This window comes from Ptychodera flava, chromosome 15 (assembly GCF_041260155.1).
Source record: "Ptychodera flava strain L36383 chromosome 15, AS_Pfla_20210202, whole genome shotgun sequence".
Lineage (NCBI taxonomy): Eukaryota > Metazoa > Hemichordata > Enteropneusta > Ptychoderidae > Ptychodera > Ptychodera flava.
The window spans coordinates 27,891,761-27,905,532 of NC_091942.1; the positions used below are offsets into that span (position 1 = coordinate 27,891,761).

Here is a 13,772-nt window from a genome sequence, read left to right on the forward strand (position 1 = left end):
CACTATTAGACTTCTTTACAGTAAGTTAAAGGGCCATAAGAAATGTCGTACCATTTGGGTCATACCATTTTACAGGAGGGTAGGAATATTTATCTTTTGTGTTGAAACAGATATGATATCTGTTATAAACCGAGTGTACAATGAGTACTTTGATTTCTTTCACCAAAATGCTAAGACGAATCGTCAAATGATCCACTTTACATAGTTATTGGGCAATTATGTTCAAAAATTTAAAGTATTCCGGAAGAGGCCGATTAGTCATACGATAATGTAGACGATGCCAAAACAAAGCAAAAATGGCGGACGACGATGTCGGCGCCACATTCAAACCCGTAAGTAATTACAATCTATCATAGAGGACTTTCTCACCTTCATGAATCTAACAAGAACATCCGTCAATACAGCTTAACCACCACTAGGTGGTCTCGGGTATCGATGGTTTTTTTTTATATGAAGGGGGAACTTTGCTATGCCGTATATATGGAGTGAAGTTAGGCAGCGTGAGTGGCGCGCGAAGACCTTCCATAACTTTCACTCGCGCACGGCCTGCATTTAGGCCATACAATGTAATTATGATGTATACCATCGGAGTATGGCTAACCCATGGAATGAACAGCACGTGTATTGTACTATAAAACACTATGAACATACTAACTCCGTTTTGCACTTACTGCAAATGAGGTTTGAAGCCTGAAGAGAATGTTTACATGGGTATAAACTGGTACCAGTTTATACCCATGTACCATTTACCCTTTCAGCATTTGTCGTTTCGGCACCAAGTCGTTTCGGCCCAAGTCGTTTCGGCCTCTCACTTTCCGGCCCCAAGTCACTTCGGCACCGCAACCTAAGACGTTTCGGCATCCGTGTTTCGAATTTTTTTTCAAACTATTTAGTAATTGACTGATCCGTCATATTCGTAAGCGTGACCTTTGCGTTCTGACCAGTACTTTTACGTGTATTTTGTGTGACTTTTGCCGTGCTGCTTCGTCACCGCTTTAAAACTTTTGCCGTGTCGGCGGCTATTGATAATCGATAAACTTGTGTCACAGATTTGAAAATAATATGAAGTTTTTTCTCTTCCCATGTTCTCACAAAGATTAAAGCATATACGTGAATGTTAGTTGACACTATACTTTTTAGTGCTTTGATTTGCAACATTACGCTCCAGCACAAGTTCCCATAGGTAAGCATAGCCTTCAGCGGTGCCGAAACGTCTTGGGTCGCGGTGCTGAAACGACTTGGGGCCTGAAATTGGGAGGCCGAAACGTCTTGGGCCGAAACGACTTGGTGCCGAAACGTCTAGAAACCTTTACATGAAATTGTAATTCCACAAGGAACCCAGAAATCTGGTTGCTGTTGTTGTTTGTATTGTTGTCCATGTTATAATAGTTTTTGTCTTTGTTAATCAATATAAAATCCAACGAACATAACTATTGTTTAATTGTATCTTTCAAAGGTAATGTAGATATCATAAGAAACACTACAAGCTGGGCACTATCATTACTTGACCCACTGCAACTCTCTTCCAACATCGCAGCCAAACATACACTCTCTACGTAATTATAGGAAGAGAGTGTAATTACAGGAAGATAGTGAGTTGCATTGGGTCAAATAATGACAGTGTCCTTGTTGTGTATTCTTAGGACATCTACATTACGTTTGAATTTGAATTTTATTGGTCAACAACAACAAAAGTATAAACAGAAGCAACAATACAAACAACAACAACAACCAGATTTCTGGGTTCCCTTTGGTAATTCTGAAATCTTGCATCATGATGGTGTAAACTTTTAAATACTGTTTGACATGTTCAGAACTGTACATGTGTGCAATCATGAATGCCTGAGATCTTAAAGCCGCAATTTTCAATCCCAGGTTCTCGCATTAGTGGAGTTCTCCTCCCAGTCAAACACTTGGCCAGTACGATGTTTGATTTCTATAACATTAATTACACAAACCGCAAAAAGAGTTTATACATTTTTGATTGACGGTCGGTTCAAATCGCCAACCGTCATTGGTTACCTACCATCAGCGCTCGAATTTCCTAAAAAATCGTCTTAAAGTTGCTTTAGAATTTGAATATAACCATAGAGTTCGATTGGCAGCAGCTTCACACAGACTGCTTGGCCGTCTGTCTGCGTTTTTGGGGCCGGAAAAAAACTAAAAAGTGACATTTTCTGGAGTGTGTGCCTGTGTGTTGCCTGTTTGGTGTCCACTTACCCAATGAACGCCACCATAGCTTTACGTTCTTTTAAACAGAGGCTGCGCCTTTAAAGACGATATCAAATGCAACAGTTTCTGCTGTGCTTAACAGTTATATTTTGCATATGTTTTCCAATAAGGAAAATAGGCTGCTGTGGCTAGTCAGTAGTCAAGATCTACTGTACACTTGTGAAGATGAGAAACAAAAGCTTTTCTGTTTTTTGCCTAATGCTACATAAACACAGACAGCAGACACTTTGTATAAATTGGTAGCAAGCACAGATACTGGAATCATAATAGAGTTTGGTATGAATGAGCATATCTGAGTAAATGGACACATTTCTGTGGTGATTTACTCAGATACTGGAATCATTATAGTCGCGCCAGCGGCTTACTGACTACACATGCGCAGATTATAACAGCGAGCGCAGCGAGAGCGGTTAAGACTAACGCGTGTACACAAAATTTAGCATGGAATCTATATATACCTACGACTTTGAAAAGAGAGCACTTCCATGGAGGCGGCCATTTTGAATACTTTTACAAGTATTGCGTGAAATTAAAGATATCTCAGACTCCTACCACAAATCCTAGTCGACAATCTGTATTTCCGACAAAAGAATCTCTCTGTTTCAAAGAAAGTGTGAAATTTGCTTCAAAATGACTATATTCGATCACTTTTGAAGGCCCAGTTCGGGTATCACTAGAAGCCGCCATTTTGAAACAAGCTAACTCTCGCGAGAACGAACGGTCACCTCACGCAAGAATTAAAAATCGTGTGCTTGAGAGCTACCGACGGGAATATCAAGTACATGTTTACATTAGACTACCTCTGTTCCCGCCCCTGTTTAATATAATAAACTGATAGGAATCATATAATTTACCAGTTTTAAATAATTTTTGTTTGAACTTGGCATTTCCGAGTTAAATTGCTATAAATGTTATCCTAGAAAACAATTGACAACAATTATTCAACCTCAATGGCTAAGATATGCATCATGCATCAAACACAGAAATTAGCATGCTATTGCCTGAAAACATCAATGACGATATACCCTACGCTGCGCTCGCTCTCAGGTCAGACCTGTTACATATTACTCTATACAATGCGAATAACCAGAAGTGTACCCTACTTTCATGGGTGCGGTCATGTTTTTTTGAGTACTCGTAAATAAACAAATACGAAACGTGCAAATTATTATTTTATAACATGCCATTTATAAAATATATCTCTTTTATTAGCCAGTAAGTATTATTATCCACCTTGTCGCTGATACAAAATATCGTTAATATCACGCCTAAAAATAGAAAAAGCGAGAAAACTGTCGTGAATATGAACGAGGGCATACGCAAAGAATGCTGGGATTGAATTTTAGAAAAGCGCCCCCTGTGTCAATAACTAGATTCAAAATTGCCAGTTTTTAGACAGAACACTATAGTTTTCAGCTTGCAAGTGGAAGGTGGGCAGTGCAGTTACCATTGCAATGATAATGATGGCACAATACGTCCCTTGTTAAACACAATAGGCTGTTATCATGGTAAAAATTGCCAATTTTTGTCCAACATTTTTACACAATACCTGTACTGCTGCAGGGTTTGACGTCGTGTACAAACGTGAACTGCATGCTTTCATCAGAGGGAAACTGGGCATAGTTGTCATACAAACGTATATAAAGTAACAATTAATTCTATTTTATCATGAATCAATACAAATAACATTGCCAATCTTAACCCCTGGCGCGACACCAAGGGCTGAGCCCTATATAATATTAGAGTTAGGTATGAATGAGCATATCTGAGTACATGACAGATTTCTGTGATGATTTACATGTATCTTTCCCAATCCATCTCAAGTTCATTCACAATTTATGTTTAGCAATATGATATGAAATGTATAACTTTCTGTAAATGCATGCTGCCTTTGATCAGGACTTTCCACAAATTTTGGTAAAATGTGAAATAAACTTGACACACGACTATCCTTCCTGCAATATCGTAAATTACTCGGTGTGTTTTTGACTCTCATAGAACTTTTAGCAGTGATAATGGCACCTCTTGATGAATTCATGTTTACTGCTGGGCAATCAGCTAAAAAAAAGACTTTTTTAATATTTCTCCCTTACAGGAGACAATACAGAAAATAATTCTGAAACAAGTTAAAGATGAGAAAACCAGAAGTAAGTGTCCATAATACGTTATTTCTGTTATATTATATGTATGCATTTCTGGAGTTTAAATAAAGGCACATTTCCATAGCTTAATCAGGACTTTAGAAACTACATGCATGACTGATTGTTTTCCCTCAGCTATAATTATGAAAAATGTAAAATTATTATTATTATTATTATCCCTTGTTAATCCAATATAAAAAATGAAAATGTTGTGGTGTACACAGTCTAAAAAACAAATATTGCAATAGATAAAATACAAAGAGATCACACAGATTAAAAGCACAGTTCCAGATAACAGACAAAGCACTTGTCGATCAACAACAGTACAATTTAAAATAATCCTAACAGTAGCCATCGATGAGTTTTTCACCTGTTAGAAAATTGGTTTAGAATCCTCACTGCTGAGGGTACAAAAGTATTTCTAAACCTGTTTGTGCGACGACTGATTGAATAGTATCTGGTACCAGACCTCATTTTAATGAAATTATTCAGTGGATGCGTTTTGTCAGACAATATAGTTGTAGATTTTTTTTCACTGATTTCATATAAAGTCATCAAAACTATACAATTGTACGCCTAGAATATTCCTAGCAGCTTTGATGACACTGATTTTTATTAGAAGAGGAAATACTACCGCCCCAGCAAGAAATACAATAACAAATGATTGACTCAACCGTTGATCTGTAAAACATATGCAAATTGTTCCTGGGCACACCAAATCTTACACAGACAATACAATCTTTGCTGACATTACGGTTTAACATATTCACATGGTCATCCCAAGAAACCATGTTTGTAAGAAGTATCCCAAGATATTTATAACTATTTACCCTTTCAACCTCCTCACCTTTAATTTTTTAACGGAGGTGGACTGATTTTGTTTTCCTGAAATCAAATAACAGGTCCCTGCACGTAGACATTGATGTTATCTCTGCATGTTAATGGAAAGGGGTGATCAATGCCTCATTCATCAAAATTAGGGGGCAAGACGTGAACTTTTAGGGCTCAGTATTTATTTTAACGTTTTCCAATCAATAACTATAAACAAAACATTGGACTAAGATTTTCTTGTAACTCGTTATGAAGATGAAATATTTACTGCCTTTTCTGTTTTGAGTCAACAGAAAACTCATGACAGCTGACATATACACCAAATCAGCAACGCTTTTATCTTTAAGAGGCTGGAAGTCACATGTAAACAAAAAGAGAAATCTGGAACTTTCCTCTATTCCATTATTGGTACAATGTTTCTAGTTCTGCTTCAAACTTGGCCGCTATCAAAACAAAAATAGATTTTGACTGGTATCTATCCTCTCTGGAGACCAAACTACAAGTACCGGTACATCACTGGCTGTTATTACCTACCAGTATACCAAACATGTTCTGCATCACATACATCACCACAGTAGGATGACAGGCAATATTTTGTCTTTTCTGAGGGAGTGATATCACTAGAAACAACAGCAAATTCACAGGTTATACATTTAGCATGTCTTTCTGGACAGACACTTCTGTTTGCTGCAATTAGTCTGTGTTTAGTATCTATGGTTTACTAAACAATTTCTTCACTTTGGGTAGCTTTTTCAGGGCAGAAAATGGCTTGAAACACAATTTGTGCAATCATTGCAGTCGGGTGAAAATAGTTACCGCTACACTTGTATATCTGTAAACATGTTTCCTTTCCAGATAGAATATTTTCTATGTCATGTGCAGAAAAATCCTATTTTGAGTTTTCATCAATAGGCCAAACCCGGAATTCGAATCGACCACGGTACAAACAAAGCCATGTGCGCAAACGCGCATAGACGTACGTGGATTTCCATACGCGTTAGTACACATGTGGGTTTGTTTGTACCGGCATCACGTGATTATTCGGGCGTACTGAGTCTGAAGAACGCATCGCGTCCTTTTATTCCGGAGTAGAACCATTGTGGTTACTATGTATGGCCTAAAAGTGTCCCGGGCTGATTCAGATAAAGTCTGTTTTATTGATGTAGAGGAAAAATTAGCCATGCATCATATTTTGAATAACAGCTTTTTAATTATGTACCCTTGCCACAAATACTCATTTACCATTCATAATGTCACTGTTATACCACCGTTCACATTGTCTTATTCGGCACATGTGCACAAAGTCTATTTTGCACAGTTTTCATTGAAATAAAACGTGTAGACAATAATGTTATACTTCTTGATAACATACATTAATGCACTCTTCATTTTTTTCTGGTTTTATATTCTCCTGTAACTGCTCATCAATTGCAAATGATCAATATTATCACACTGGCTTGGGGAAGACATGAAACAATCTGTGTATTGTAAAAATGATCAATTTTACGGTTTTAATTTAGGGAAGAGAAGTGACAGTAAATATCTATCAAACACTATGATTTCATTTGTAAATTAATTTTTTCTGTTGAAATAATATTAAGTGCTCAGTGTTTGGTTAAATGCAGCAAGCAGGTACCAATATTACCAGGATTCCCCAGTCATTTTTAGCTACTATAGACTATAGTCTATAGAAGCTATTGGGATGGGTATCCGTCCGGCGTCAGTCTGTATGTATGTATGTATGTATGTCCGTTTGTGAGGCGTCCGTCCACTCAAATATCTTGAGAACCGCAGTACTTACTGATTTGATATTTGTTGTGTAGATGAAAAATATGAGTTTGAGAAACTATTTTTTTAATTTTTGATATTGTTGAAAATAGGCAAATTAATGCCAAAAAAGGTGTTTTTGGTAAAAAATCTTCTTCTTCATAACCGCTGGTCAGACAGCTTTGTTATTTGGTATACAGGTCCCTAGGGATAACCCAACTTAGATTGTTCAAATTGTGATGAAATATGCAAATGTGTATTTTTAAGGAATTTTTTTGTCATTTTGGTCAAAGTTTGACTTACATTGTATCTAATTCTTGTACTGTATAAACCCTATCAATTCACCCAGAAAAAAATAATTAATATGATTTTAAATAATGAATTAATTAGGAAATCATCAAAGCCAAAATAATTTTAGTGTGGAATATCAGAAAGTTCAACTTTTTTGACAGTTCATAGTGAAATGCTTACCATCTTGGAGGATTAAAACATGTAAAGACAACTTTCCTGAATCCGAACTTTGATATATTCTGAACCACCATTTATGTTATCTAAAAGAAATTGCTCATAATAGTTTGTCATGATAGGGTGGTCAAATAAATAGCGATAGAGAAAGTTTTAATTTCCATTTATGGTTGACTTGGTAAGGATAAAATAAGATTACTTTTGAGGAAAAAAATAGAGTGGTCAATTAAAAGAGTGGTCAAAGTGATGGGTTTTTATGGTAAAGCTGGGCTGTAAGATTCCTCGTGCTATTTATAGCAATTATGCAATCTGTGTAAACAGTGCAATGAAAGTGTAACATGATTCCTTATAATGCTTTTGATGACCTTGAACTTCTTAAGTTTCAAACATTTATCTCTTCAGTGTGCTTTCTCTGAGTACGTACAGTCTCAACTTATTCAACAGAACTTACTTACAATGTTAATTTGAAAGTTAAAATGTGCTTGGTTAATAGGATGAAAATACTGATATTAAAAGATAACCAGCTCAAGATTCTTTATAATCTGACAGATATGCTGTTTTTTTATGACGTAAATCTTGATTAAGCAAGTCTTGTTTACTTTAATTAGAATGTAGTTAACTCTCGTTTATTTGCTATTATAGACTAATATAGTCTGATGAAATATGCAAATCGGTATTTTAACGGATTTTTTTCCATTTTTGGTCAGGCCATCCTGAAATGAGCTATCAAAGATATCCACCTTCTTCATCAATACATGTGTCACAAAAGATTATTCTCTACATAACACAGCAGAGCTCTGTCAACTGTTGAGTCGCTTGTTTTTTCAAAACCGCTGGTCAGACAGCTTTAATATTTGGTTTACATGTCCCTAGGATGACCTTAGTGAGATAATTTCATACAGTCAGGAAATACTTAATTTTGTATCCATGTCTATAGTAGCTTCAGGGACTTTGGCCCTATTTTTTTACCAGGGTTGGACAGGGTATATCAATGCAATCAGATGAGGAGACAGCAGAAATAAGGGGATTCCCAAATTATTTACTGATGTTTCCCACCTTAGCAAAACCACAGCTTGAGTTTCCAAGGAGACAAAAGTGTTCAAAGAATATTCTTAAGAATTTATCCTTTTTCTCCGGATATACTACAATTCTCAATTGTAATCTTAAAATTTTTTTGAAAGTTTGCAGATAATTTTGACACACCCATAGTCCCAAATAAGCTACATTTTTTTTATTAATTAGTCATTTTTTTTCAACACGGATCAGCATATATGGATGTTTATCTTTACAACCACACACACTTTCACTTTTGTTTGGAATTTAAATTTGTAAAAGATGTTGGAGATGTCATGACAATGATTCACAGAGAACAGACTTTCAACAAAAGTCAACTTGGTTGTAAATGGATTAGATCTATTATTGTACCTGTCAAAATTTTAGACTCTCTACCCAATTTGACACATTTTGAAGTTACCATTGAAAATGAAAATACTGTTACAATTTCCGACCCTTGCAGCATATCTATGTAGCTTTGTCATTCATCTAATAGAATTTTTACATTCTGTTTATTTCCATGTTATAAACTTCCAGTCAACAGCGATGCACTGAAGCTGGTTGTTGAATATCTAAGAATATTCTCACTGGGTAAGTATGCTTCCATTAATGACTCCCCAAGGTCACAATTTCTTCAAAGATTCTAGATACATACATGGGACTTTTTATGCCAGAGTTTGTAACACAGGTCAGTCTTATCAGAAATTTGTTCGTGTTCACATAAGAATGTATATATAGCTCCAAACAAAAAAATTGGTGATATCGCTATCGGGGTCTGCCTACTGTAGACCCAGAGGGACTGTGGTACAACTTATTTAGGTACAAACTGCGCACACTGGCATTTAGCAGCTACATTATAAATGGGCATTGCAATGAGAAATACCAATTGCAATGCAACCACGTGTAAATTTGCTGCTTCTCCTCAGATCCTCTGTCTTGAGATTTTAAGCAACAAGGTCACATTGTTTTAATGTCAATTATCTGTGGCAATTTCTTGAAAGTATTTCAGTTGAGCTTTGTTGCTCATCTGATGCGTAACTGGAAGTGTGATGTAGTGGATAACAAAAGTGAAATATCCAGCACAAAACCCTGAAAGTGGATGGATGGGAAGATTCAGTAACTTTACTTGAAGTTCTGTCACTTGAGGGCGCTCATTCTATTCTGCAGTTGAACTTCACCCAGCTGTATTGATTGTGGATGATCTACTACATGTGTGCACCCAAGTGGACAGACTTTGTGTTCAATAGCTAGTTATCCCATACAACAAGTCCATAGACAGAGCAGTGTTGTCTGCACAGAAGTACTACAGTTGTAATATTTCCAGTGGTACCAACCATACACTTGAGATGTAGATTGACTCCAAATAGAGTTTGCCATAGAGCCACTAAGATTTTCAGACTCTCACAATTTTACACTGCTACTTACATGCACTCATTTTGAAAAATTGCAGTAAATGAAACTTAAGCAATCTTGTTTTTCTGAAAAAGAAACTAGTAACTTTTCCCATCCTTAACTTGGGTCATAGCTGTCATTTAGAATTAGAATATCAAATTTGGTAAACTTTAGGTCTTTTGTTTCTCTAATCCCTAACTTTTCACGGTGATCTCTTGATTTTTATTCATGATTATATTCAAAGTTTCTGTTAGGAAAATTTCAGCAAAACTGATACTTTCTGTTTTGAGGTGCATACTTCTGTAACCAATTCAAACAAGATGATTTAATCTAAAATTGTATGGTCGCGTTACCATTTGAAAAGTGCTGTGGTATTCTGACCCTGCCAATTTCCTAAATAATCAGAGACCCCCCCCCTGAGTCTGAGTGATCATCATCAACATACATATGTATGCAACCCAAGATGACAATCAGAACAAGAGAATGCTGTTAAGTAATCATTTTCACTGAGATTGATCAGGGCTCGAAATAATACCTGTCTGCCTGTCCTGGACAAGTGAAATTTGGCCTGGGACAAGTAGTTTTGAAAAGTACTTGTCCAAGTGGACAGGTAGGTTTTTTCAGCCTGCAAACAGTATTTTAACCAATTGACTACAGCAAATATTCATAAGTTTAAAGTTATAATATACCTTTTAAAATTTTGAAAATCATTCTTTGGATATTTACCCGCAGAAAAAAGTAAAACAAAGTTCGATAATATCTAATCACTGTTTACAGGAAGCAGCCATGTTGATTTATCTAAGGTCACTTCTCAAATCTTTTGGATTTGGAGATTCTCAGAGCTATCTCGACACTGAGGGCGCTATTGCACCAGTTTGCATACGATACAGACATGAGTTTGTTGAATTGAATTGAAATTAGTATAGTTTCTCAGAATAATCGGGCCATTTTGGACAGGTACTTTTCTCACTGGGACAGGTACTTTTTATTTTGACTTGTCCAGTGGACAGGTGGTTGAAAAAAGGTATTTCAAGCCCTGTTGATTGAGGAATGATCACAATGTGATGACGAAAAAAACAGAATAAATGTTGTTTTTTTGTACGGTGTTGATTTGTTATTGCAGAAGCGGCAAACAGGGCAGAATTACAAGCCAAAGCTTCATCATCAGATGTGGTTGATGTTGAACATCTGGAAAAAATTCTACCACAACTTGTAAGTCTTTTACACTGTCTGTTTATTGATTCCATCCAGAAAAATGAGACATCAGAATATAAACACAAATGGCAAAAAGATTTCTGTAATGGTTTTAGTTTGTTACTAAACGCAGTGAGTTATCTTAACCGAATTATACCAACCAGAGCATATCCACAGATTAATTTACAGTTCATTAGGCAATAAATTAAAATGAATGATTATGTGATCTATGTGTATATGTGTTTGCTAATATGTGTTGATGGTAAAACAGCTCTAATATTCACTTTTTTCCTTCTTTTTTTAATAATCTTTTTCTTATCTCCACCTTAAAGTATAAGTATGTTGAAATACAGAGTATTAAACTTGAAAATACAACACTGTACATACAATATATAGCGCTATTGATGACAAACAAATTTTAGTGCTGAGTGAAATTTGGTTGTCAACAATATTGATTGGGCATTATGTGCACACACAAGCTGAGGTTACAAGTTGAAGACTGAGCAACTCAGTTCTTGGGAGTAGAACAAGAAAAGAATGTGAATACTTGAAATTACATCAAAAGTTAACTAACTGATCTTTAATGTGACAGCCAATGCGTGTATCCACATTTCCAAATATATATTGTCTTGTCTATTTTTTCCAGCTTCTTGACTTCTAGGGGAGGCCTGCCACAAGATTTACTATGATATAGATATGATATTGATGGTAAAAAGAATCCTTGACAGCTGACAGAATTGCAAGACTGTAGGAAGCTTTACTTAACATTTTCTGAGCCTGATGTGATGCCAAGGACAACTTTTAAGATGCTGTAGAATGGATTTTGTCATATTTAAGATTTGACCATTGAATTTGTATTGTGTACATGTTACAAATTCATTCCGGTTGTTGTTGTTTTTCTGTGATTGTAATGAATTGCTATGAAAAGCTGGTGCAATTCTAATCATGAAGTACACTTGTAAATACATGCCAGTAGTTTACACAAGTTACTCTGAAATCACTCAGAATATACCAACTTGGCAGTTAATAACCCAAGTTTACTGGGTGTGAATGCATGGACGTTGTGTTATATATTGCTGCCCCTTCTGTCATGTGGAGGTTAATTTGTCAGTTGACCTTCAAGTATACTATATCGGTGGTCAAAAGAGCTCTGCTACAGTACTAGCGTCACTTTGTGGTGAGGTAGTATGCACCTTGAAGAGACTTAAAATTTTTGCAAACACTTTCTATATGAAAACTTTAAATCCGTGCATTTTGAAATCATGAATAAAAACCAGCCGTCACTGTTCAAACTTTGGTATCAGAGAAAACAAATTACCTAATATTCACCGACATTTCAAATTCAAAATGGCCACCATCCAAACGTTAACTCTATGAGGAAAAATTTCAATTTTCACAAAAAGTAAGTCGGTAAAAGATTTCTATAAGCTTCAAAATGTGCCCCCACAAGTGGTAGACCAATAAAGTATTGTAAAAAGTTTGAGAATCCGAATATCTATCCCCGAGGTGCATGCTAGTTTGAGCATAACATACATGTAATACATAAAACGGGTGGCAACATGACAAATAGGGTTATATTTGTGCAGTAATAGCCATAATTTTGTTTGTTTTATTCACAGAAATGTTTTATTTCTTACTTTGTTTAGTTTTAATTATGCAGATTGCAGTGATTACAGAAATTATACCAGATCCGACAAAAATGGAAGAGACTTGAGTAAAATGACGTATGACAACCAAATGAGAAAATACAGAATATGATCACTGGCATGCATTGCAGTCAATAAATAAAAATTAATACCTTTACAATAAATATGGAACTCTATTTCAGATATAAGGCCAGACGTTCATATCTTTCATTTAAATCTGTTCACTCCTATTCCCTGTACACAGATCGAAATCACCATTATGGTAGAACGCGCCTCTGGGACAGATATTCAGACTCCCAAACTTTTACAATTCTTTCCTGATATACTACTTGTGGGGGTTCATTTTAAAGCTCTTGGTGTAAAAAAACTTCTCACAGTCGTAGTTTTTCAAAAATCAAAATTTGTATTTTTTTCCATTGAGGTTACTAGGTGTAACAGCCATTTTGAGTTTCAGATATCAGTAAACCTTGGATGTTTTTTTTCTCTTGTACCAAAATTTGCCAGTGACCCCCAATTTTTATTCTGGATTTTCAAAAAGGATAGTTCAAAGATTCCTATAGGAAAATTTCAGCAAAAGTTTAGGGCTTTATTTTCAAGGCGCATACTACAGCTGTACCTTTATAAGGATTGGTTTAGGGCCAAACCATGGTGGTGAAATGGTTAAATCAATGAATCTTGATATCTATATAATAGCATAGCTCACTGAACACAAGATTATACACATTCTTTATATTTTTTTTATTTTTTGACAACTACTGAAGATTGATTACAAATTCCTTGTAATATCTTTTGACAATTTAGGACAAACATTGATTTGTGTTAAAGTTAGGATGAGGTAGCCAGCACACATTTGAGCTCTGGTGACTGTTTTTGACCTGTAAGTTTGCCCAGTTGTATCAGAGAGATTTGCAGACAAGCCCAATTCTGTCATAATTATCTCCAACTACCAATTAATCCCCCACCCACTGCAGCCATGTTAATGGTATAGTAAATAGTAACCATGAAAATTGTTGATGCCGGGAACCAATGTGCTCAGAACTCGCAAAGACAA

At 35.8% G+C, this 13,772-nt stretch overlaps 1 protein-coding gene across 1 annotated transcript; it reads left to right on the plus strand.

The window, feature by feature from the left end:
- Nucleotides 1–78: 78 nt before the first annotated feature.
- Nucleotides 79–12,812, plus strand: LOC139151743 (centromere protein X-like). The gene is made up of 5 exons (XM_070724718.1): nucleotides 79–332; nucleotides 4,328–4,379; nucleotides 9,027–9,080; nucleotides 11,005–11,093; nucleotides 11,722–12,812. The coding sequence occupies exons 1-5, from the start codon at nucleotides 297–299 to the stop codon at nucleotides 11,734–11,736; spliced, it is 246 nt and encodes an 81-aa protein (XP_070580819.1). The 5' UTR covers nucleotides 79–296; the 3' UTR covers nucleotides 11,737–12,812.
- The last annotated feature ends 960 nt before the right edge of the window (nucleotides 12,813–13,772 follow it).

Bases quoted from the DNA above. Each gene is read 5' to 3' on its own strand.
- LOC139151743 (XM_070724718.1), top strand. From the start codon at position 297: ATGGCGGACGACGATGTCGGCGCCACATTCAAACCC. The intron at 333-4,327 runs GTAAGTAATTAC...TCTCCCTTACAG, and splicing joins TCGGCGCCACATTCAAACCC to GAGACAATACAGAAAATAAT. The intron at 4,380-9,026 runs GTAAGTGTCCAT...ATAAACTTCCAG, and splicing joins TAAAGATGAGAAAACCAGAA to TCAACAGCGATGCACTGAAG.